Raw genomic sequence first — 26,351 nt, forward strand, 5'->3', positions numbered from 1 at the left:
CTCCTTTTCTTCTCTTCTACCTGCCCTTCTTTCCCTCTCTTCTACCTGCCCTCCTTTCCCTCTCTTCTACCTGCCCTCCTTTCCCTCTCTTCTACCTGCCCTCCTTTTCCTCTCTTCTACCTGCCCTCCTTTTCTTCTCTTCTACCTGCCCTTCTTTCCCTCTCTTCTACCTGCCCTCCTTTCCCTCTCTTCTACCTGCCCTCCTTTCCCTCTCTTCTACCTGCCCTCCTTTCCCCTCTCTTCTACCTGCCTTCCTTTCCTTCTCTTCTAGCAGCCTTCCTTTCTATTCAACCCCTTGTCTTTTCCTTCTCTTCCACTTGCTTTCCTCTCCTTCGTTTCTACCTGCCCTCTTTTCCTTTTCTTTTACCTGCTTTCCTTTCCCTTCTACCTGCCCTCCTTTCCCTCTCTTCTACCTGCCCTCCTTTCCCTCTCTTCTACCTGCCCTCCTTTGCTTCTCTTCTACCTGCCCTCCTTTTCTTCTCTTCTACCTGCCCTCCTTTTCTTCTCTTCTACCTGCCCTCCTCTTCTTCTCTCCTACCTGCCCTCCTTTCCCTCTCTTCTACCTGCCTTCCCTCTTTCTCTTCTACCTTCCCTCCTTTTCTTCTCTTCTACCTTCTCTCCTTTTCTCCTCTTTCACCTGCCCTCCTTCCTTTATCTTCCAACTGCCTTCCTTTCTCTTCGACCTGTCAATTCTTACCTCCTTTTTCACTTACTTTCCTCTCCTTTGTTTCTACCCGCCTTCCTTCTCTTCTACCTGCCCTCCTTTTTCTTCTACCTGTCGTCCTTTTACCTGCCCTCCTTTTCTTCTAACTGACTTTTTTTATCTATCTGCTTTGATTTTTTCTTGCCTTCCTTTCCATTACCTACCCTTTTTCTGTTTGTCACTTTTTACCCTTCCTCCTGCCTGCATACTTGTTACCTTAAGTGCCACTCTTTTCAAACACTATTTTCTGTTCTAAATGCCTAAACCTTTTCAAGTTTCCACCTTCACGAAATCTATTAGAACTTTCTCTCCCTTCGCAAGACTCAGCTCAGTAATCATTTCTGCAATCAAGCATTGCCAAGATGACAGCGGTTACTTGTTTCTGCCATTCAACTAGCACATATGAAATATTTGACTATATTAATTGAAAAACAATGCTTTTAATGCATTTCAAAGTTTTCACACCATATGACACACAAACTGAATAAAAGGAAAAACCTGAAATTACTGAAAATTATTAACAGTGCAAAATCGACAAACTATTTTTGACACTTTTTTCTAATAACAGTCAAATCAGAGAGTTAAAGGACGTATCATATGCCTGCAGTTAGGTGTCACTAGTGCTCTTTCAACGCTGTTGAGTACTTATCTCTCTTTCCATTACAAGTAGGGAGATGTCACTACACTTTCACTCTTACAAGATTGAAAGAAGCTCAATCATCATTTTTGGTGCAGGTAGTAGGTACTCTCTAGTATTTTCTCAATACCGGTAGCAAGCTTTCTTGTATTGCCTCAGAACAGGTAGCAGGTACACATGTACGTGATAAGTTCTCTGCTCTGTCTATCTACGTTGGTAGAAAGTACAGAAGCTTTTTTCATGCATGATGGAAGTGCCCACTGGGAGCCAGGGTTTTGTCTGATAACCTGCATCTGATAGGTAGAGAGAAAAACTAATTGGACCTTGGAGATGATTTGTTTTTCTAACAACTGTCATTACCAATCTACAACAGCTTTGAGACACCCCGCTACAAATAAAAAATTCAGATGGATGCTGCATACTAAATTGGCTGCTAAAGCTACTACGCCTATCTTGGCTGGGAAGACTTCATTGCACACTCCTTAACCTCCTTAATTTGTATTGCTAGTAAGATGGTCCCTTAGGGATTACTCTGTTCTTTTTGTGAGAAGAGCAAACTCTCTTGTTGGCAAATTGAAAAAAGAGACTTAATACAAATTTGCAGGTGAGCCCAAGCACCAGATTCTGAGTATGACAAGCTGACAACATGGATGCAGTGGTTGTAGTCTTAGCAGTGCTGTGCTCAATCTTATTTATCACAACACTGATGTTAGTCAGCCTGCTCTTATTCAGGTACTAATGTTAGCTATACTTCTCATATTCAAGTACTCATGTTAGCTATACTTATCTTATTCAGGTACTCATGTTAGCTATACTTTTCATATTCAGATACTCTTGTTAGCTATACTTCTCTTATTCCGGTACTCTTGTTAGCTATACTTCTGTTATTCAGGTACTCATACTAGCTATACTTCTCTTATTCAGGTACTCATGTTAGCTATACTTCTCATATTCAAGTACTCATGTTAGCTATACTTCTCATATTCAAGTACTCATGTTAGCTATACTTATCTTATTCAGATACTCTTGTTAGCTATACTTCTCTTATTCAGGTCCTCTTGTTAGCTATACTTTTCATATTCAGGTACTCATATTAGCTATACTTCTCTTATTCAGGTACTCTTGTTAGCTATACTTCGGATAATTCGGATACTCATGTTAGCTATACTTCTCATATCCAAGTACTCATGTTAGCTATACTTATCTTATTCAGATACTCTTGTTAGCTATACTTCTCTTATTCAGGTCCTCTTGTTAGCTATACTTCTCATATTCAGATACTCATATTAACTATACTTCTCTTATTCAGATACTCATGTTAGCTATACTTCTCATATTCAGATACTCATACTAGCTATACTTCTCTTATTCAGATACTCTTGTTAGCTATACTTCTCTTATTCAGGTACTCATGTTACCTGTACTTATCTTATTCAAGTACTCATGTTAGCTATACTGCTCTTATTCAGATACTCATGTTAGCTATACTTCTCTTATTCAGGTACTCATGTTAGCTATACTTCTCTTATTCCGGTACTCATGTTAGCTATACTTCTCTTATTCAGGTACTCATGTTAGCTATACTTCTCTTATTCCGGTACTCATGTTAGCTATACTTCTCTTATTCCGGTACTCATGTTAGCTATACTTCTCTTATTCAGGTACTCATGTTACCTGTACTTATCTTATTCAAGTACTCATGTTAGCTATACTTTTGTTATTCAGGTACTCATATTAGCTATACTTCTCTTATTCAGGTACTCATGTTAGCTATACTTCTCATGTTACGTGTAGTTCTCTTATTTAGGTATGATTTTGGAATAGCAGGTAGAGAAACGCTGGTTTGCTCAAGTTTAAATTTGTTAACAATTGGTATTTCATTTGCAGTTCGTTATGGTTTTCTGGAAAGATTTATATCAATAGCCAGGCTCATTTTAAGTATCTGACGTTCCTTATCAAATCATTTACTTTTAGGTCTCCTGAACTTCATGTTTTTCTGTTCAGCTCCAGATCTATCATTTGTCTGTGTCTAGTTTTAATTACGTATGATAGTTTGATGAAGCTATAAGACAAATGCTTGACTCGATATCAAGTGTTTCTTTAACTACGTGAGCGTTTAAAGCAGTTCAATTTTAATTTATTTGCAATCTCGTCTCCAGTTTTCAGGAGCGTCTATCTGGTTCCACGTACTTTGTCATTACATGTATTGCCCTGACAAGTAAAACTATTTCCTGTTCTTTATTTGATAAACCGCACATAATCAGATTGAGTCTGCAAGTCAGCCATCGGTTTATTCAAGGACTATAATATAAAAGTGAGGCTGTGATAAAGATGATACTATAGCAACAAAGTGTATTACGTAACTCAAGTCTATAGTCAGCGACAAAAACCTGCTTGATTATAAACAGTTGTTATCCAGCAGTGAGAATTGTAGAGTTTACGCAAGACCACTTCATAGTTATGATTTAATTGATATAGCAGCACCTTTTCTAAGCTTATAGTATTACTAGAAGATTTCCAGGCGTTGCACAGGTATTAAAAACCAGCTTATAAACAGTGATAGCAATCCCACACTTCTAAACTCGCCTTATAAACAATGCCACTTGCCATTAGCCTGGCACATTGCCAATAGCTAATTTAAAAGTTGACTCGCAACAAAATTCACATTACAGTTATTTGGTATCAAAAGATTCACTATGTCTTACTTTGCTGTGTTGTAGGTGCAAAATATGTGTCATTACATTTGGTTATAGTTTTGCCACATAATGCTTTCACGTAGATTGAAAGGGCAATCAAAAGCTCAATATAAAAGTTCTCGTAGCCATATTTTATGACAAACATTTCGAGTTTTACCGAAGAGTCTCTACCAAATATAGACGCTCGCTAGTTTACAGTTTTTTTTCGGTTTGGTCTAATTGTCTAGTCGTAATCTGATTATGTGACCCATACTTCCTGCCAAACAGCGCGAATAACTTCTGCAACATTTTTCAACTATCACAGGTGACCAACAGGCTCGTCATGTTTATCAGAGGATGATATGCACTCCTTCGAGCTAAGGTTAAAAAATTAAACAAATTTTTTACGGTAGGTTTTGAGATATCAGGGCTTAATGTAGCAGCATTACAATGATGATGAAATAGACGCGTAAAAACAATAGACATGGTTTTCTTGAATGCGTAAAGTATATTTGTGAAAATATTTCGACGAATGAGGTTGCGTGAAAGTGTAAACAGAAGCCATCGTGTACAACTACGTCTCATTTGAGCCGTTTTGGAAAGAGATTGTAATCTACAGCAGTCTCATGATGGCAGCGATTAACTGTTAGTTTTTGAGCTTTCAAAAGCTTGTAATCACATTTCCACTTATTTTGCACCTACAACACAGCAGAGTAAGACATAGTGAATCTTTTGATACCAAATAACCGTAATGTGAATTTTGTTGCAAGTCAACCTTCAAGTAAGCTAGTTATCTATGGCTCTTACTAATACATAGAATGGCGTTGCCCCGTAAGGAAGAGCGGTAGCGTATTTTCACCCGCATACCAACATATATCTATATATATTTCTCAAAGTACGTCTGTGTGTTGTATGACTGTCTGCATTCCGGCTATAGCTATTATTAGAATAACTGCAGCTGGACAACAACGCTATTGCAATGTCATGGAGTACCGTCATTAGAAGCCTAGCAGCTTACTGCAATTTTCCATTGGCAATGTGCCTGGCTAATAGCTTGAAAGTTACAGTTGTTTGACAAAGTTTTAAAACCTTTACAGTTGTTTTCATTTTTCTCTTAATTTATTTCAACTACACAAAACACTTCTCTCATGATATGTACTGTAGTTTGAAAGTTAGAATGGTAAATGTTGTTATATGTTAAATACAAATCAATTTTCTGTCCAGGCTTTTTATTTCCCGGGCCACGCTGGGTAGCACAGCTAGTTCCTCAATAGTGTAGTTAAATTGGTAAGGCATTTGCCTGGCAACGGGAGGCTCCGAGATCAAACCTTCCGCGATTCGAATTTTTCATTCAAAGATTCTAATAGCTATAACTGGACATACTGAACTACACAAGTACACACAGAGCAACTTTGAGATTTATATATATAGGTTTACTAAGGTATAGCTAATATCATTATATATATACATATATAAATACGTAGATATATGTATCTATATGTATATATACTACCTACATATTGATGCTCTGTAGTTAGTATTTATAAGAAGCTAGTACTTGCCAGAAGTGGTAGAAATTTTGTTGCACCAGTATATTAACCTCTATTATTGTAGTAGTATGATAAGATGTTATTATCTTATATTCTATCATATGATGCTACATTATAGTACGTTATTCCACATTATGTTATAATTATTATGTCATATTCTAGTCTGTTGCATCCTATTATACTAGATTATGCATTATATCATATGTACTACATCATGGATGTGATTTATATTATATTTTGCTGTGATATTTTTATTATAACAGTTTAAATGTCCTGCAATAAATGATGTTATGTTATAATAAATACTTGTTATAATACATTATGTTATAATACATGGCTATAATAGATATTGTATACTGCAGGTGTATCATTACATGATGACATCACGTAAGATTCATTGCTATTGGTTTGTAAGGGCCTGACTGATTGATCAGCATGACATTCAATTATTTGTAGACAAGTTGATTATTTAATTGTTCACTATAGATTAGCTATATCATTTCTATCTTACGGGTGTTTGCACTCTTCATGTTCACCGTTTGCGTCATTTCACAGACACCTGAGAACTGCGTATAACAATGCAAGATGCGTCTCACCAACCACGACTAACAGCATCGTTCATATGGATAAAATTATCTTCTCCTCGGAAGACCTCGTATGGGCAATGGAACCGCGATGCCATGATGATGCCACCACTGTGCAATCAAACAGCAGACGCAACACTGTCAATGTCAAGCTATTGCAAAAGGTGCTCCTAGGCTGAACCATTATTAGATTCAATGAAAATTTATATCTTAGAAAAAGAATTTGAATGAGATGTACAGATTAATCTTGAAAGTTGTAAGGAAGGAATGGGTGAGCATATGGAGGCTAAAGTTAATTGCTAAACACACGAGGTATTCCTCACCTTTGCAACTCTTGATGGTTATAAGCTCATGGTTACAGATGGCTGTCGAAGGGAGGAAGCTGCCAGGCCAGAGAACAATTGGACCTGAAAGGTCGCATTGCACTATCATGTCAAGTACATTATCTCTAGACTACCGATGTACGCGTCAGAACATAGCCTACCTAAAGGTATTGGCTCAATATATGCTAGGTGACAATGCATGCTGGGTGTTAATATATGCTAGGTGACAATGCCTGCTGGGTGTTAATATATGCTTGGTGTCAATACATGTTAGGTGTCAATGCGTTTTAGGTGACAATTAATGTTAGGTGTCAATACATTTTTATGTCAAAGCATGCTAGTTGTCATTACTTGCTAGATAGCGATGAGTGTCACTAGATGTCAGGTGACAATGCATGCCAGGCACTAGTGCTAAAGCATGTCAAGTGACAACGTATGCTAGGTACTATTCATTGCAGTGGGATATTTGCTTCTTTGAATATGTTAATTAAGGAGAAATCTGCATTTCTCCTATAGTATTTACTACTCATCTGAACTTATAACAGCTCTGAGGCCCCAGGTAACTGCTATTGCTATGAAAACTGAGTTGCCTGACAGCAAGTATAAGAGAGAGAACATCGCCAACATTGAATCTTTACTGTACTTGCAGGGACGGAGGCCTGTCTACTGCTTGTTTTTCAGTAGTTCGCAGATGAAAGGTCCAAACTTCAAGAGAAAAATATCATATTTAAAAGAGGTAATGTAACCTATAAGGAAATAATGACATGAGTCGAATAGAAAACTCTATTTCGAAAGATCTGTAGTTGTTAAAAAGAGCATATATATGTGCGTAGGCAACCTTTTGTTTCACTTACTACCTACGGTGAGGTAAAGGAATATCTAGGTACACACATAGAACATCTGTGAAACACCTAGAAACTTTATTAACAGCAGATAGTTTTGCAAGCAGAAAACACTGCAAGGTACGAGTGATGATAAACACAAGAATACTGTGAACTTGAGTTGAATGAAAGCATGAGGAAATTCTCTGTTCATACGTATCCAAAACAGTTTTCTGGTTGGCAGGGGTTGAAGTGGTAAATTTATGAAAAAATTTCTATAAAATTGAACATAGAGTTAAGGTTAAAATTTTAAAAGTGCAATATATTGAAATAATAAAATATAAATAATATATTTTAATTTAAAGTTCATGTAGTGTAAGTTTGCCAAGCCCTATATTTTTACTACCAATTCTACCTACACACTATCTATTTTTGTATTGCCATGGCTACACCTCAGCTTGCCTGTTTTTAACAAAAAGGGAAAGTAATAATAAAAAACTTCTTTTAATTGATAACCACTTCAGTAATTTAGTTTCTTAATTTATAATATAATTTTTTACAATCACTTTTTCACGTAATTTAGTACCATGTATTTGCTTTAATGCCACAAATAATTACCGGAGGTGTTTATTGTAAAGTTATTGAGCTGTGTGATGAAGCAGACACAATACAATATACACATGTTTATAAGCATGTTTGCTCGAGCATAGAACGATGTTGACATAAAAAGAAAATTTTGAACAAGATCAACTTCAAATAACAAGGTTTCACGGTACTATACTTACGCTGTCGTAGCAATCAGGGTTTGAAGGCTTGTTATTAATGAGCCATTGATTTATTCAGCTAAGACAGGGGTCAGCAACCTGCGGCTCCGGAGCCGCATTCGGCTCTTTCATCTCCTCACTGCGGCTCCCTCTGACTTTAGATTCTTTTTCTTTTTTTTTACCATATGCTGAGTAATTCATAAAATATAGAAGTTTTATCATTATATTAAATAAAATAATTTAAACATTGTAATTGTGGTGATAAATCAAACATTGTCACTTATTATTTACGCGCCAATAAAACCGCTAAAATTACACCAGCTGGCACGAAACTTCTTGATTTTTTAAACCCCAGGTAGGCAAACTAAGGCGAATACTAAGGATTGAAAAGTGACAGAGGAAAATAGAATGTAGAACATTTAATCCTACATGAGCTGATTCATTTGCTTTCACTGCTGATGAGACTGGTTCACCAGTTTGCTTAATATGTAATGAGAAATTTGCAAACAAAAAATCAAATGTTGCAAGACACCTTCAAAATGAACAGGCAGCCTTTGCTCAAAAATATCCAGAGGGAGATGAAAGAAAAAAGGTCCTTTCAGAACTGATGCGTATGGCTAATTTGAGCAAAAATCGCTGCATGAATGACATTTACCGCAGTTAGAATTTAAAGTCGGCGTTTTGTTAAAAGGACAGAAATAAACATGAAGTTGCATTTTTTTTAAAGTAACCTTATAAACAACATATTATTTTCACGTTACAATCAATTTATCATTAGCTCTTTTATTGTTCTTTGCAAAAATGTAAATTTTGTTCTCAGCAGTTAAATAATTGTACATATCATAACATAATACCTTTTCTTTTTTGTTGTAATTATGGTTTAAAAGTATTAAAAGCTACAAATAAATGTTACATGTAGTATTTATGTATTCTTAATTCAAAATATCAAAGGGGGTTTGTGGCTCCCACTGCGTTGTTTCCTGTGGAAAACGGGTCCAAATGGCCCTTTGAGTGGAAAAGGTTGCAGGCCCCTGAGCTAAAAGAATGTCAGAAGAGTTTGAACTATCGAGTGTTTGTAGGAACCTGGTAAGTTGCTATAGCTCTACCTGTTGCAATTTGTACCTGCAATGAGAATAAATCAGATACTTGTTTTAACTTTCTGTTCTTATACCATCTAGTATACATGTTGTACACCATACAGTATACCATACAATACATGTCATATTGCCAAGTACATATTCAGTATGCTGAACACTAGAAGGCAAGCTAAAACCATCCAGCCATATTCGAGTCTTACAACAGATTTAGTAAGAATTTTAAACTTCATAATTTTAGCAAGAAATTATATAGTTAGTTATGACCTTCGTGAATGTTTAAACTTGCAAGGTTGTACTCTATATTTTTCATTTCCATACATTCACATGTTTCTCTCAACTTGGTTTGTGTCCTGGTCATGATTGATATTGGCCTTCACCTTCTAGCATTTATCTATTGCAATGTTTTCTCACGCTCCTTTTTACTGAGATTTAAAGAGGGCTGTTGATACCTTTTCAGTTGAGAAGCTTGGTGCATGAAAACATCAACATGTTTTGGGGAGTGTACTCAGACCCTTACAGGCAGGGGTTTCTGTTTGACTTCGCTAAAAGAGGGAGCCTGCAAGAAGTATTGCTGCAGCCAGACAACAGTGTTGTTCTTGACTGGGCCTTTAAACAAGCGCTGATCACTGACCTTGTCAATGTAAGTTCAGTTGAGAGAAAATTTGGGGAGAGATATGAGAAATGCAAGATGATAAAGACAGAAGTAGTGATAGGATGGAAGGTAGCAAAAGAGAGAAGAAAAAGAAGGGAGAGAGGGAGAGAGGAAAAAGAGAAACAGGGAAAAAGGGAGGAAGGGAACTAGAGAGGGAGAGAGGGAAAGAAGGAGAGAGAGGGAGAGAGAAAGAGGTAAAGAGGGAGGAAGAAAGAGAGAGAGAGAGAGAGAGAAGGAAAGGGAAAGGGAGGGAGAGAGAAACAGAGAGAGAAAAAGAGGGAGGGAGAAAGAGGGAGAGAGAAAGAGAAAAGAGGGAGGAAGAAAGAGAAAAGAGGGAGGAAGAAAGAGAAAATGAGAAAAGAATAGAGGGAGAGAGAGTGAAAGAAAGAGAGGGAGATAGAGGGCGAAAGAGAAGAGAGAAAGAAAACAGGAACGAGAGAGAGGAGAAAGAAAGAGAGAGAGAGGGGGAGAGAGAGAGAGGGAGAGAGAGAGCAGGTGGGAGAGGGAAAGGGAGGGAGAGAGAGCGAGAGAAACTAGATTGGAAGATGAGGGAGAGAAGGAAGAAATGGAAGCAGTAGTGTAGAGGGCGAATGTAGGAGTGGCAGAATAGGAGTAAAAATATGAGATAGTATTGAGAGTCGGATGTCATTCAGGCCACAGTGCGGCAGATGTTGGAGGATTGTCTCTTTGATGACACAGTAAACACTGCCTCAAGGATAGAATCATACAGTAGAATAGTTAGACCTGCCATAGTTTACTTCCACTCATCAAGTTCTGCCCTTTCAAGCTTGGTATTTAGTAGTATTATGAAATTCATGCTTCCTGAGGATACCATGCATCTGCCTATTTGTGTTACTTGTTGGTGACCTTTAGAAATAGGACAGCTTTAAAATAGTCTGACCTAAAGCTACATGTTGAACATAACTTGTAAGGCTGCATAGCAGGCATAGAATGAGGAACCATATTTCGCTCTTAGCATACCAAACCATACCTCAAATATAAAACACAAAGTTACATCGTAAACATACATGTAGTAGGAGTTGTTAAACAATGTAGAGCACTTAAAACCATACATCAAGCTACTCTGAAGGTATATACGGTATATCAAGGGCAGTAGGATGGAGTTAACCACTGATAGAGCTGAGCACGATTATGGTAACTGTATTATGCATCTTCCAGCGATGTTATTGTAGTACTATTTGTTGTACATAAGTAGTAGGTGAAAAGGGAATTTTAGGAAAAATGGGAGTAGAATGGTGATAAAGAAGTGAAGTCACTTTAGTGCAAGAGGTATGAGTGAGACAGATTAAAATATAACAAAGTAAGCGAGAGCAAAAAATTGAGTAGGAAAGAAAGGACAACTGGGAGTGAGAGACGATAGTTGCTAAAATTTAAAGGGAAAATAAAGAGGATGATACAGAAAAGATTGGAGTGGACTAACTGTGTATCAACACTCAACATGATGAGACAACCACCATTCTATCGCCTCCACTTTTTCTATAGTTTGTGCTTTTTACCAGTATATATCACAATATCTAGACATACTGTCCTCCAGTACCAGTTTACGTCACAATATCTAGACATACTGTCCTCTAGTACCAGTATAAATCACAATATCTAGACATACTGTTCTGTAGTACCAGTGTACGTTACAATATCTAGACATACTGTCCTCCAGTACCAGTTTACGTCACAATATCTAGACATACTGTTCTCCAGTAGTTTACTGATAACTCTTTTAAATCACGTTACATCTACCAGCTATAAAGTGATTAAACTGTGTGACAGCTCATAAATCTGTCAGGCTAGCAAATGAAGCACAGAGTTGTTCTTTTAACATTTATTAACCTGTGCATCACCTAGGGCTATTTTAGACAACATAAGATCTCATTAATTTTAATATAGTTTTTTATAATTCATTCTGATTGGCACCAGAATGAATATTTCATAATTATTCTGGTGCCAATCAGCTCACAAAGAAGGCGTTATTGAGTTATTGATCTATGTGAAACCTTTCTTAACCCAATTAGCACTGAAAAGTGAGCCATCCATACACTTCCTAGAAATAAAATTGAAATTCGTTCAATCGGCTTGTTTTAACCATTCAAACCACACAGACTACAAGTTTATGAAGTTCTAAGCCTAAAGAGACACTTTCTATTATAGATGCGTTCGTTGTTGTTTTAGGGTATGCGATTCTTGCATAGGAGCTCATTGCGCTGCCATGGCAACCTTCAATCTACCAAATGCCTGATAGACCACAGATGGGTTCTTAAGGTCAGCGGATTTGGTCTGAGTTCCTTAAGGGAAAGAGACTCTATGGAAGATAACCCTGTGGGTAAGCACAGTTATGGTTTCTTTGGCTAGAGGCCTCACCTTACTTATTGAGACTGTTTCCATTGATAGGTTTCCTCATTGAAGTTTAAGAAATGCTGCCTCATTGAATGTAGCTGACAATAGCAGATTGGTTATGAATACTGCTATCAATTTCTTAACTCTGCCTTCTAATTTAATTGCTAGCAATTCTAATTACCAGCCACTTTTAACTTGTACTTTTTACCAAGTCATAATAAAATTCATTGGTGCTGTCGGCATCACATTCAAAATGTTAGGAATATTATACTTATTCTTATTCTTAGCTTCCAACTGTCATCTTTGATTACTTATTCACAGAATCTCTGTTATTTGATATACAGTAACTATAAGTTACATTTAAAGATATAATGTTATAGTCCGTGCTAATATATTAAATAATTCAAAACGAATTCCTAAAATAATCACATCAACACTAACGATATCTAGTGATTTTCTCTGTCCACTTTTCAAAGTATTCCGTCAGTTAAGAAAGTTTTGAACTATTTTTCGAACATAAAAAAAACCAATAAATGACTTTCAACTAATATTCTAGAAGATTCTCATTTCACTTATGCTTAGCGCTAAAAATAAGCAACTTGAAGCTGGTTCTGTTTGTCTTCGCACTCTGATCTGATATGGGACAGGTAGAATATCACAGGAGATATGAGTATGATGCAGCAAATCAATCAGGCCAATGTTTACGCAAGGTTTACATTAGATAATACACATCTAGAGACAGCTGCTGCCGCTCCAGGTGCTGCTGGGAGCTCTGAGATATTTGCATGGCACAAGAATTAATTATAACATGAATATATCTCCTATATTTAGCGAAGTATACTGTCAACTTTCAATCAACCGTGTGGGATGTGTGCTGTGGCAATATGCCTGAATGTTTAGATTATAAGCCTGGTTGAGAGTAGAGATGGTCAGATGTACCCTGGTTGCTAGATGGTCCTTATTTTTCCTTATACGTCTCATTTTCTCATCAAACACTCAAGCATGCAATATAGTAAATATTAATATCTTTATTGAGGATTTCATTCAACCATATGAAAACACGAGTCTACAACTTTGTGATCTTAAAAAATACCTACAAGAAAGATTATCTGATTGAAAGGATAAGGAGCTAACTGAAAGATACCTAAATACAAATTTACTAAATCGTTATTAATATTTTGGTGTAATGAGTTTTTTTCGTGAGAGTAAGCATGTGTTGTTTGAGAAATTCAAATATTTTATTAACTTGTATGAAGCGTTGGAAGCTGAAACTGTAGACTGGCCAAGCCTAGTAAAAGGTCTGAGAGACCGAGCAACCAGGGTAGACAAGTCAAGCTTATTTATTAATGGTAAATAGATCTACAATTTTTGGATCAATTATGATTGCAACTTGTACAATTAACAATCAATTAGTACTCAAACTTTTTTCAGACTTGATACAGCCGAAAGATTTGGTTTAAAACTTAGAAGGATGTGGTTGCTGTTTGTAACAAACATAAAAGGTCTTTAAACAGTGACAGGTCTTCAAGCATGATAGTATTTACAGATTTACGCTGCCTGATATCAATAGCTGTAGGATCTAGCGAAAACTTTCCCATGATATTTAGGTTGGCTGTGGACCGCACCCGAGCATCTTAGGGATCAAGTAATGACTCCCACACCAAAGGGTGATGTGTACAGCTTTGGAATCATTCTGCAAGAAGTCATAACAGAAACAGCTCCATTCGCAACAGTTCCCCTGGAACCCGAAGGTATTTTCTTCTTTACATGTACTTTTCTGATTGTGTCAAAGGAATTTTAGCGAGTTTTGATTTCTGGAAGAGAGAGAAGTGCGGTGTGATTAGAGTGCGTCACGGTTGTTGTAGAATGGTTATATTGAACATATGCCCTGTCGTAGTTCAACTCAAACCAGTGTTTATAGAATTTATAAGTGTTTTTTCTGTAAATAACAATAAGAACAGATCAACAGATTTTACAGAACAAGCTGTGCTCCCGGCGTTGTTTGAGTATTAAAAATCAGCTTATAAACAATGAGAGGTAATGAGAGTTGCCTGTCACTTGCTATTAGCCTGACACATTGCCAATGGATAATTTGAGTGAGCTTACTAATAAAAGCTACGGCTTCTCATGACGTTACGCCATGACTTTGCCGTGACCGAAAGCGCAGCATATTTGCTCCCATATAGCGACATACGGTATATTGCCTAGCGAATCTATCAAGCTCGTGTGGCTAATTTGGTAAGGTATTGGACGAGCAAAAGAGATGTTTCGAGATCAAATCTTCTGCGATACAGGTTCCTTATTCCAAGATTTAAATAGCTATAGCTAGACACATACAACGACGACAAACTTTGAGAAATGTATATATATAGATGAAGTGATGCACAACAAGTGATCAATGCTGACATAAGAGTAACAAAAAAGTATGAACTGTTCCATACCTTTATTCTTTTACAGAGATTCTACAAAAAGTCAAAAGGCCTCCGCCATTTTGTAGACCGTCAGTCTCAAATAGCTTAGCCCCACCACCCTATATTCATATGATGAAGGAGTGTTGGAGCGAAAGCCCTGATCGGAGGCCCTCATTTGATGATATAGCCCGTTCTATTAGACAAATGAACAAGGGAAAGTAAGTGATAATCTTTTATAGCCTTATTCAACTTCTAGAAAAGAGAAGCTTGTAGGTTATCTTTTCAAATTTAACTGTAATATGTGATCATAGACAGTATAAGTCTGTGATCACAAAGAGCGTCAGCCTGTGATTATAACTGGATGCTTATGCATCACCAGGCACTTCCAAGAAATGCTCGTAAATTGATTACCACTCTAATAAAATAAGTTGATGTTATCAAGGTTACAACTGGCTTGGGAAAAGCCTGGCAGCTAAGCTCTTTTTGCAGAAAACCCAATATTATAGACAGCATCCTGAAAAAGCTGGAAAAATACTCATCACGCTTAGAAGAAATAGTAGAAGATAGAACACTAAAACTGGAAGAAGAGAAGAAAAAAACAGAGCAACTACTTTGTCGCATGCTTCCTCCGTGAGTGTTTCATCTTTCAGCTATGTCTGTTTGGTCTCCTCTGAGCATGCTCACTTTTTCTCTCTCTCACTCTCTTCTTCTCTCATCCCCTCTCACCCCCGCTTTCCACCTCTTTCCCTCTCTTTCCCCCTCTTTCCCCCTTTTTTCCCCGCTTTCCCCTCTTTCTCCCTCTTTCCCCCTCCTTCCCCCTCTTTCCCCCTTTTTGTCCTCTTTCCCCCTCTTTCCCCCTCTTTCCCCCTCTTTCCCCCTCTTTCCCCCTCTTTCCCCCTATTTCCCCTTCTTTCCCCCTCTTTCCCTCTCTTTCCCCCTCTTTCCCCCTCTTTCCCCCTCTTTCCCCCTCTTTCCCCCTATTTCCCCTTCTTTCCCCCTCTTTCCCTCTCTTTCCCCCTCTTTCCCCCCTTTCCTCCCGCTTTCCCCTCTTTCCCCCCTCTTACCCTCCCTACTTCCTCTCTCCCCCTCTTTCTCCCCCTCTCTCCCTTTTTCCTCTTCTCCCTCTCTCCCTTTCTCTCTCTCCCTCTTCCGTCTCTCTCTGTCTCCCTCACTCTCCCTTCATCCTCCTCACCCTCTTTCTCATTTTTCTCTCTCATTCATGCAAATGTAGATTTATACCTGCTGTTATTTTTTTTGAAGTTTGATTTCTTTGTTGCTACAATTGGCAGGTCGGTGGCCGAAGACCTCAAAGCCGGCAACCCAGTTCACCCAGAACACTATGACCAAGTAACAATATTTTTCAGCGACATTGTTGGCTTTACCACCATTTCAGCTGCCAGCACTCCTATTCAGATAGTCAACCTTCTCAATGTACTCTATACCAAGTTTGATGAAATTATAGGACACCATGACGTCTACAAGGTAGGAATATTGCAATTATTATCAGTGTGTTGTCACATACAAAATGCAATGAGCAAACAGAAATGAGATATGAGCAATAATACATGAGCAAAGAGCACTGAGGAACAAGCATTAAGCATTGAGAAATGAGCGTGGAAACTTCGACAATGAAACATTAGCAAAGAGTAATGAGTATTAAGCAATTAGCAAAGGGTAGTAAGCAAAAAGCATCAAGCAATTAGCAATGAGTAATAAGCAAAGAGCGTCAAGCAATTAGCAATGAGTAATAAGCAAAGAGCGTCAAGCAATTAGCAATGAGTAATAAGCAAAGAGCGTCAAGCAATTAGCAATGAGTAATAAGCAAAGAGCGTCAAGCAATTAGCAATGAGTAATAAGCAAAGAGCGTCAAGCAATTAGCAATTAGTAATAAGCAAAGAGCGTCAAGCAATTAGCAATTAGTAATAAGCAAAGAGCGTCAAGCAATTAGCAATTAGTAATAAGCAAAGATCAATCAGTTATAGACTGTGGAGCACGAGCGCTTCTTAAACCAACCGTAACTTTGATCTAAAATATACAGGTTAATAGAAATTGTCTACACTTGAAGCTTGAACAGAGTTACAGATCAAGTAGGCCTATATCTAATGAACTAAACTTTATCAACATGCGTTCAAGTGAAAAATATAACTTAAATTTGTAATTGTTTATTCTTTGATTCTAGTATTTACTAAATGAAGAAGTTCGATGTTTGCAACTAGAATTGCTCCTTATGGCTCTCTTTTATAGGAGCACTTCGAGCCAAAAAGGAAAAATACTGTACGGCAGCGCGAATTCAACAGTGAACTTATGTTGTACAATAGTATTACCTAGTATACTTGAAAATGATACATGTATGGATGGCAAACGGCCCAGCATTGAATGAAAATATTTAGGTATAATTAATTTCGATCAAATTGAATTCTTGTTCAGTGAGTACATGTATCACTATATTTTCAGTTATTTATTCTCAGTTGCCTTTACTATTACAAAATCGTATTTATCACTATTTTCATTTACAAAGATGTCTTTTTTGGCCCTAATACCCCATTATTTGTAGTGACTCCAAAATAATTTTGAGCCTAAAACCTGAAAGAATCTCAAAACAAACCACATGCAAAATTTCAGACCATTTTATTTTCAGGAAGTTGGTTTTTTATAGGGAACATACTGAACAAATTCAAACCTGTGGAATTTTACTTACCATATATTTATATAAATATAGCAAAAACAACGATAGTGTTTATTAACGCTAAACCATGAAAATTATCTTTCAATTTTTACAAAGCATAGCATGTTTGAACTGAATGCTTGCTACACTTGGAGGTAGAGACAATAGGAGATGCATACATGTGTGTCAGTGGTCTTCCTAAGAGAAATGGCATCAGGCATGCTGGAGAGATAGCGACGATGGCTTTAGAGCTTTTAAGTGCAATCACAGAGCTGAGAGTGCCACACCTACCTCTGGTAAGTCAACTCTTATGAACATAAGAGACAATAGTAGTTTACGCATAAAACACGAATATCTTTCCTTGCTCTTATAAACGAGTAAAACTATCCCCTATTTTCTGAGCGATTAATTCCAGCGTTATCTGTGATTATTTTATTGTGTTTGTTTTTGAAACTTTAGTTCCAAACTAGTTCCAGGTAACTTTTTTGAAAATGTTTGAAACTTTTTGGAAAATATTAGATGTGTTTAACTCTCAGAGTACAGAATGAGAAATTAGTTCAAGTTTAGGAGTTGTCTTATCGGTTTCAGGTTGCATGTATTACCGAATGCCAAACTATTTACTATCTATTTAACTTCTGCATTGAGTAAAAGTTCTTTATTACAAAGTGCTTCTTTTGACTCTATGAAAAGAGCTGACTAGCCTTGACTCCTATCTGATCCTGATCTAAAAACCTAAAAATGAGATTACCCTCCATGGGTCCAGTTCATCATGTGCAAAATCACTTATATTGACATCCGCTGATTTACTACAAATCTAAAGCTTAGATTGAAGCAAGTGAAACAAATTGACAAAAACCACAAATTTAATTGTGTTTTTCCCACTTATAAAGTGAAGTTTGGTGTTGTCAAAAAGCAATATATCTTGATACATGTTAAAAATAGAGCTATATCTGCATATTTAGGTCGGTAATAGATAAACTCTTCTTTTTTGTTCACCTCGTCCTATTGACATTAACTGCAGGTTCCCTTGAAATTGAGAATTGGATGTCATTCAGGACACTGCGCAGCAGGTGTCGTAGGATTGACAATGCCTCGATATTGTCTTTTTGGTGACACAGTAAATACTGCCTCAAGAATGGAATCACACAGTAGAGGTAAATTCATACTGAAATTACTCATAATATTTCATTCTTGCTGATCAAGTTCAGCCTTTGTAGGCTTGATTTTTATTAGCATTATAGACTTGATACTTCCTGAGGATATCATGCATCTGCCTATTTGTGTTACTTGTTGGCGACCTTTAGGAATAGGACAGTTTTAAAATAGTTTGACATAAAGCTACATGTTGAACATAACTTGTAAGGCTGCATAGCAGGCATAGAATGAGGAACCATATTCCGCTCTTAGCATACCAAACCATACCTCAAATATAAAACACAAAGTTATATCGGAAACATAGTAGGAGTTGTTAAACAATGTAGAGCACTTAAAACCATACATCAAGCTACTCTGATGGTATATACGATATATCAAGGGCAGTAGGATGGAGTTAACCACTGATAGAGCTGAGCACCATCATGGTAGCTGTATTATGCATCATCCAGCAATGTTATTGTAGCACTATTTGTTGGACAAAAACTAAGTAGTAGCTAAAAGGGGAGACGCGGAAAATAGAAGTAGAAAGGTGATAATAAAGTGAAGCCAGTTTAGTAAGAGAGGTATGAGTCAGAGAGATACAAATACAAATAATCACGGTATTATTCTATCTTATAATGATATTATAATAGTACAACTTGTTGGTTGCATGCTGGTGACATCATAGTAAATGCACAGTAGATGTGTGGACCAATCCATTCAAAGATTGTGACAGAAGTCTCATTTTTCCTACTTAATACTCATTTTATCTAAGATAATATATAGCTGTCTGTCGGGAACCAACAATGACTTGCATCTTAGCGATGCAACTCATTGTCGGTTGCAAAGGCAAGGGATGCCTTTGCCACACGTCCAGTTTGACAGAGCCAGGTAGCCATTTCACTTGCTCAATATCCAAAGCTTTCAACCCTAAATTGCTGGGTTTTTCGGATCTAGACCATAACTTGGAGGCTCCGTGTACTACACTGATAACATGGGCACGTTAAAGATCCAGCTCTGTCCTTTGCACTTTGCGCCAGTAAAATGGCTACCTGACTCTCTCAGACTGTGCGTGTTGCAAAGGCTCATAGTTGGCTTCGGGTTAATCTGACAGTTCCGGAAGTGGCAGATACTGAGAACTGGGTCACCTCTTCTCTACCATACTGCTCGACCCAAGCATGCATTGCTAAGATGGAAGTCATTGTCGATTTCCGGCAGACAGCAAGCCACATCTAAGATAACTGTCTATATATAAAACATACTATAACATATAATATTGACAGCTAGATTGAGTAGCCCCAAAAGTAGCCAATAATAAGCATAAAATCTGTGATGCATAGAATAGAGGAGTGTACAGCTAATACTAGCGATAAACTACATTGACTTCTGAGCAAGAGACTGCAAGCTCAGATATTGTAAAAGTAATTTGAACAGAACATTTTTTTGGGTCATAAAAATGATCAATAGTGCGAGCTACATGGAATTTCATTCTCTCATTGTTTTATCTCACAGATGGATACAGCCATGTTTGAGAAGATTTAAGTTAATTTATATTTCAATTATATCACATCGTGAAACACAATCTTAGCAAAATTTCCTTTAAAAATCAAATGGTTTGCAAAAATTAGCAGTTAGCAATCGGCAGTTAGCAATTAGCACTCAGAAGTTAGCAGATATTAACAGTGAGTGCTTATAATTTAGGCAGTACCCATTGGCAATTAGCAGTAAGCAAAGAACATTATTAATGGAGTAATTTAGTTTTATGTTTCAATGGTATGCTCGCAGATATCAGTACAACAAAACCTCTTGTTCCTACACAGGCACTGAGATATAAGCCTGAATAAACTGAAGCACCTCTCTATAGGATGATTCAGCATTCTAAAGTTTTTGTAATGATGATATTATGGAATGCCAGAAGAGTTAACATTTATCTGGATCTTAGCTACTTGTAATAGTCTAGCTAAAGTACATCTCAAGCGCCACTTATGTTTTATTTTGTGGTAATAGAATTTCATTGAATAACCTAATTATTCTCTCAACTCTCTGATTTGGAAGGCTGTAAAAGCCAGCGTCGGTAAAATGCCTTATCATGCACGCGTTAGACAATAGCTCAGGTTAACACTAATTGTCCTGCACGATATTTACTGATTCTGTTGTTAGGATATCTTGTCATCTCGGCAAGCACATCATAATGTCTTTTGCTCCCCCAGGGGTCTATTAAAGTAACTGTATTTCATGAGTGAGGCTACTCCTAAACATGTTCATCCCTTGCTGTTTTTATAGAGTGATGTAATGGAGCCTTAATACGCCTAAATAGTACCTATATATCTCTAGCTGGTACCTAGATGCCCCTATATGGTACATAGATACCCCTATATGGTACGTAGATACCCCTATATGGTACATAGATACCCCTATATGGTACGTAGATACCCCTATATGGTACATAGATACCCCTATATGGTACGTAGATACCCCTATATGATACGTAGATACCCCTATATGGTACATAGATACTCCTATATGGTACGTAGATACCCCTATATGGTACGTAGATACCCTTATATGGTACGTAGATACCCCTATTTGGTACGTAGATACCCCTATATGGTACGTAGATACCCCTATATGATACGTAGATACCCCTATATGGTACATAGATACCCCTATATGGTACGTAGATACCCCTATATGGTACATAGATACCCCTATATGGTACGTAGATACCCCTATATGGTACATAGATACCCCAATATGGTACATAGATACCCCTATATGGTACGTAGATACCCCTATATGGCATGTAGATACCCCTATATGGTACGTAGATACCCCTATATGGTACGTAGATACCCCTATATGGTATGTAGATACCCCTATATGGTACGTAGATACCCCTATATGGTACATAGATACCCCTATATGGTATGTAGATACCCCTATATGGTACGTAGATACCCCTATATGGTATGTAGATACCCCTATATGGTACGTAGATACCCCTATATGGTACATAGATACCCCTGGAGAGTATCTAGGGGTATCTAAATTTGTAACCCTAGATTGTACAAATAAAGGATTTATTAGTTGAACTCGTAGAAAACCTTGCAGAAGGTTACAAAAGGAAGGTGGGAAGGAAATAATTCATTATGCAACAAGAGTCAGTGGTAGTTATCTAAACACGGATGACAGACTCCATGTCAGTATCATGAACAGCACACTTGCCACATATATCAAATATTTAAATGCTGTGCATCTAAATGTTGACAAATATTTAGAATGAAACTCAAAACAAAACTACCAGTCAATTTGAATTTCATAAACAAGCGGATGAAAGGAAGTTACAGGTACCTTGTCAAACTTGTCTAAATCAGTGAAAGGCTGATGAGGCTTACATGAAGTAATTAAAATAATTATACCTCAAACAATACATCAAAATTCCTATGACATCATGAATAGCTTATTGTGAGAAGGCTGGACTACATAAAAAGTTTTGTTATGGTCATATTGATGTTGTGGTCGTCTTTAAACTTATAGAGTCAGCGTTTGAAGAACCAATCCTTTATCGGCTATAAGTTCTACCGTATATTTCATAGAGCTATGCACTCGCTCTTATTATATGCACCTAGACTATTAATGCACCTAAGCTATCATATGATTCTATATCAGATTCACACCTATAAAACTGTTACAACAGCTAATGGTAGTGGTCATAGCTTAAGGGCTTTTGATGTTGACACTAATGGCTTCGCAATCAACAAGCTAGGAGGTCGGGTGGGGTATGGGGATATGTCCCGTTATTGTCTCTACAGAGGACAAATATATGTGAACAGGAAATATCATGACTAGAACTTGCGCTCTGGTACTGTTTGTACCAACTGTTATCATTGATTACTTGTAGTACAGGTCTATAAAGTGTAGTACAGGTCTATAAAGTGTAGTACAGGTCTATAAAGTGTAGTACAGGTCTATAAAGTGTAGTACAGGTCTATAAAGAGTAGTACAGGTCTATAAAGTGTAGTACAGGTCTATAAAGTGTAGTACAGGTCTATAAAGTGTAGTACAGGTCTATAAAGTGTAGTACAGGTCTATAAAGTGTAGTACAGGTCTATAAAGTGTAGTACAGGTCTATAAAGTGTAGTACAAGTCTATAAAGTGTAGAACAGGTCTATAAAGACAGTCTTAGGGATAATCAATTACATTAGTGTGAATTCAGTCTGTAACAAAAAAATAAAATTTAATGTGATTACCTCTATTTATATTACCAACACTAAATGTGCAGTAACTTTCCATCTAACTTGTGAAAGTACTATGTGTAGGTCAGTATAGCTAGTGACTATGTAGGTCAGTATAGCTAGTGAATATGTATGTCAGTATAGCTAGTGAATATGTAGGTCAGTATAGCTCAGGGGTTCCCAACCTTTTTTATTCAGTTCCCCCTTATGCCTTTTCATAAATTTGATTTCCACCGCACTTTTAACTCACATGACTAAAAATGACCGATACAAAATATAATCCCATTTTATTGTACATATCTAAACATATAACAACAAATTATTAATTTTTTTATGGCATGCATACAACACACAACAATACATGACTTTTGGCATGACAGTGAATTGGTTTATGACTAGGTTAACTTACTATTCAATCAAAATCTGGAAGGATGTGTTCATACATATCTGGGTTATGACTAGTAGCTCATTATTAGCAACTAGTGTTATAGATAAAACCAAGATGTTAAATGATGAAACCTAAACTCACACGGCACTGCAAGACATAAATTAAAAATTTATCAAATCAGGCACCTCTCTGTTCCCGCTTGTGTATTCAAAATTCCTCCCTGGTTGGGAACCCCTGGTATAGCCAGTGAATATGAATTTGTAACTGATAGCTTACGCGTGCATCTTCTTGCCAAACCAAGTTTAGCTAAAAACATGGTGTATGGGAAAGGTTTATCATTACAACGCTTTTACAGAAATGCTACGTGGCTTGAAAGTGCAAGTTCAAGGTCATTGAGACTAAAAATGTTCAAGTCAGTTGTACAACCTTTACTGACAAAGGTTTTCAAGGGTATGTATTGAGTAAAACTCTTTTTTGCAGCTGACAGAATACACTTGAGCAAGGACACGATGATTCTGTTGAAGACACTCGGTGGTTACCACCTAAAAAGTCGAGGTCAAATAGAAATTAAGGTAAATTTGAAATAGACAAAAGCATAATGAATATCCTTGCCGTATCCTAGTAGATTACTAAACATCTGTTCAGGGTTTGGTAGCTTTGTTGTAAGTGAATTGTGCCATTGCAGGTAAGACTGTAGAGCACTTAAATGTAATTCTTTTAATAGCAACTATACATAACAGCATGAAAAGTCTTGAGGAGGGAACTAGTAACAAAACTAAATGTAGTTGTCTGTCTGTTATTTCAACTCTTGTTATACCGGATCACTTAGCGTTGGTGAGAAAAACTGTATTAAGCACTTGTTTCAGCTCTTCATTGGCTCAGATACAAACTTTACACTTCTGTAAGCGTGCTAATGAATGAAATGCTGGTAAATAATGCTCCAATTAACAGACCAGTACAGGTACCTAGCAGACGCATGGTTTAGTGTATAGAGCAGACAACTCCTTGTAGATTTGGGCAGGAGTATTTATACAGCGCTCTGCAACAAAATAAGAAATTTGGTACAGCAGTTGGTTCACTTGTCCTTTTCAGTTTCTTAAAAGTTCTGTCAACTAGACGCAGCAGGTGGTGTACTTGTTCTTTTTTGTTCTACAAAGGTGGTTTCAAGTAGAGACAGAAGTTGGTTCACATGTTCTTGTCTGTTTCATAATGATATTGTCAGCTAAGAGCAAAAGTTGGTTTAGTTGTCTTCTTATGTTCTCTGGCAGTGCTATCTATACAATACATGTAACTAAGGTTAACTTTTATATTGTAAATAGCTATTCGCTATACCAGCTATAGCTATAGATGTTTAGCGGCCGATATACTAGCTATACCTTTATAGTAAATGTTAACTTTTATATTATAACATAGCTATTCACTATCATTGTGTCATTTCTATAGCTGCTATCTACCCTCCATGGCTTCTTCGTTCAAAAGCTCTACAAAAAAGTGATAGATATGCTTTATAAATGTGTTCTTATAACTTCTTGCAATTGGTTGAGTGAAAAATAAACAACGTTCAAATTATCTTCACATCATTTTAAACTGAACTTATGTATTCACCTTGTTCTGAGACAGACATACCTATTCACCTTGATCTGGGACAGACATGCCTGTTGATCTTGTTCTGAGACAGACATACTTACTTACCTTGTTCTGAGACAGACATACCTATTCACCTTGATCTGCGACAGACATGCCTGTTGATCTTGTTTTGCGACAGGCATCCTTACTTACCTTGTTCTGAGACAGACATACCTATTCACCTTGCTCTGAGACAGACATACCTGTTCACCTTGATCTGAGACAGACATGCCTGTTGATCTTGTTCTGAGACAGACATACTTACTTACCTTGTTCTGAGACAGACATACCTATTCACCTTGATCTGCGACAGACATGCCTGTTGATCTTGTTCTGCGACAGACATCCTTACTTACCTTGTTCTGAGACAGACATACCTGTTCACCTTGATCTGAGACAGACATGCCTGTTGATCTTGTTCTGAGACAGACATGTTCAAAGGAGGTGCCAAGATTATTTCAAGGATTTATTTTTGGAGACTGTTTATTCTGCACAATGTGTGAATGTTTAATATACAGTAAAGCAACTGATGAGTTGCAGATAATGAAAAGCCAGTACGAGGATGTGCTCTCCTGACTTGTGGATTCTTTGCTAATGACTATTAAGGAACTAACTCTGTATCAGCATGATGCAATGTTCTTTGAATTTGAACATTTATTTTGATCCCATGACAGATATACAAGTCTGCGAATGCTCAAGGGAATGAAACTTCCTCTTGAACGTTCACAGACTTGTATTTTCCATCTCCTCTTTCCTAATACACGTTTTGTTTTGAAATCTGACAAGATTTTCTAAAAAGGGAAGAATTGAGTATGTATGAGGAAGAGATGATAAAAGCTTGCAAGAATGATTAATTTTAAATTTTGACAGAGTAAAGGAAAGATGGAAACCTTTTGGTTGATTGGAAAGGATGGATATGAACAGGCTCTGCCCCCTTACATAGCTGATGAAGAGTAAGTCGTATGTTTATGCTCGGAGATTCTAATATCACAATGCTGCTTTTGGTTCAGCAAAAAGCTGACTGCCGCTTTTCAATCCTTCTTACAGAGAACATGCCAACCATGGCTTGGAAAGCTTGCTCAAAGAGGAAGAACTAAAGCAGCTAATAAAGGAAGTGTCAGAGAACGTTTCACCGAAACACAATTGTGTACAACAACTACCACATACGTCACGAGAACACATCACTAGCAGCACTCCCAGGCTGCCTGTACCGGCCGTTAACATTATAAGTAATGTCAAAAGTGCATTGGCCAAAAATAGTCGAACAGTGAGCGCTGACGCGCTGTCGCTAGACAAAAAGGCGTTAAGCAATGTACATAAAGTAATGATAATGCCAATGGACAATGACTCTAAGAAGCAGACACGTGCGGGCTCGAGTAATTCTTCGAGGGTCAGAATCGGAGCGGCTCAAAGCCACTCTAATCTTAATCTCTAGTAAAAACATTCCTTTTCTAACCGATCTTCTACAACTTCTTTTTCTTTCACCAGCTTTGGCGATATTTTGCGGCTTCTAAATCCTCATACAGTATATTGTCCTGGCTGGTGTATTTGTGTTGCAGGCATAGGATTTATGGTATGGCTGCAGAGACCAATTTTTAGAGCCTCAAAGTGCCTGTGTAATAGTAGCTACACAGGCAAAGCATGATGCTGACGTTTTATGATGCTTCATATGAAAACATGATTTGGATAGTGCCTGCACCAGTTGTATATTGCCAATCATGTTACACATTTTTA

The 26,351-nt window shown here is 37.3% G+C and overlaps 1 protein-coding gene across 1 annotated transcript; it reads left to right on the forward strand.

Annotated features, from left to right (window-relative positions):
* Positions 1-4,833: 4,833 nt before the first annotated feature.
* LOC137393507 (retinal guanylyl cyclase 1-like) lies at positions 4,834-26,052 on the forward strand. Its single transcript, XM_068080123.1, has 14 exons — positions 4,834-4,859; positions 6,121-6,313; positions 6,511-6,639; positions 9,612-9,794; positions 11,994-12,144; positions 13,766-13,909; positions 14,616-14,787; positions 15,059-15,199; positions 15,859-16,051; positions 17,390-17,530; positions 18,256-18,388; positions 23,472-23,563; positions 25,488-25,570; positions 25,665-26,052. Exons 1-14 carry the CDS (start codon positions 4,834-4,836, stop codon positions 26,050-26,052), a joined length of 2,169 nt encoding a protein of 722 aa, XP_067936224.1.
* Positions 26,053-26,351: the final 299 nt, after the last annotated feature.

Source organism: Watersipora subatra, chromosome 1 (genome assembly GCF_963576615.1).
Source record: "Watersipora subatra chromosome 1, tzWatSuba1.1, whole genome shotgun sequence".
In the NCBI taxonomy this organism is placed as follows: Eukaryota; Metazoa; Bryozoa; class Gymnolaemata; order Cheilostomatida; family Watersiporidae; genus Watersipora; species Watersipora subatra.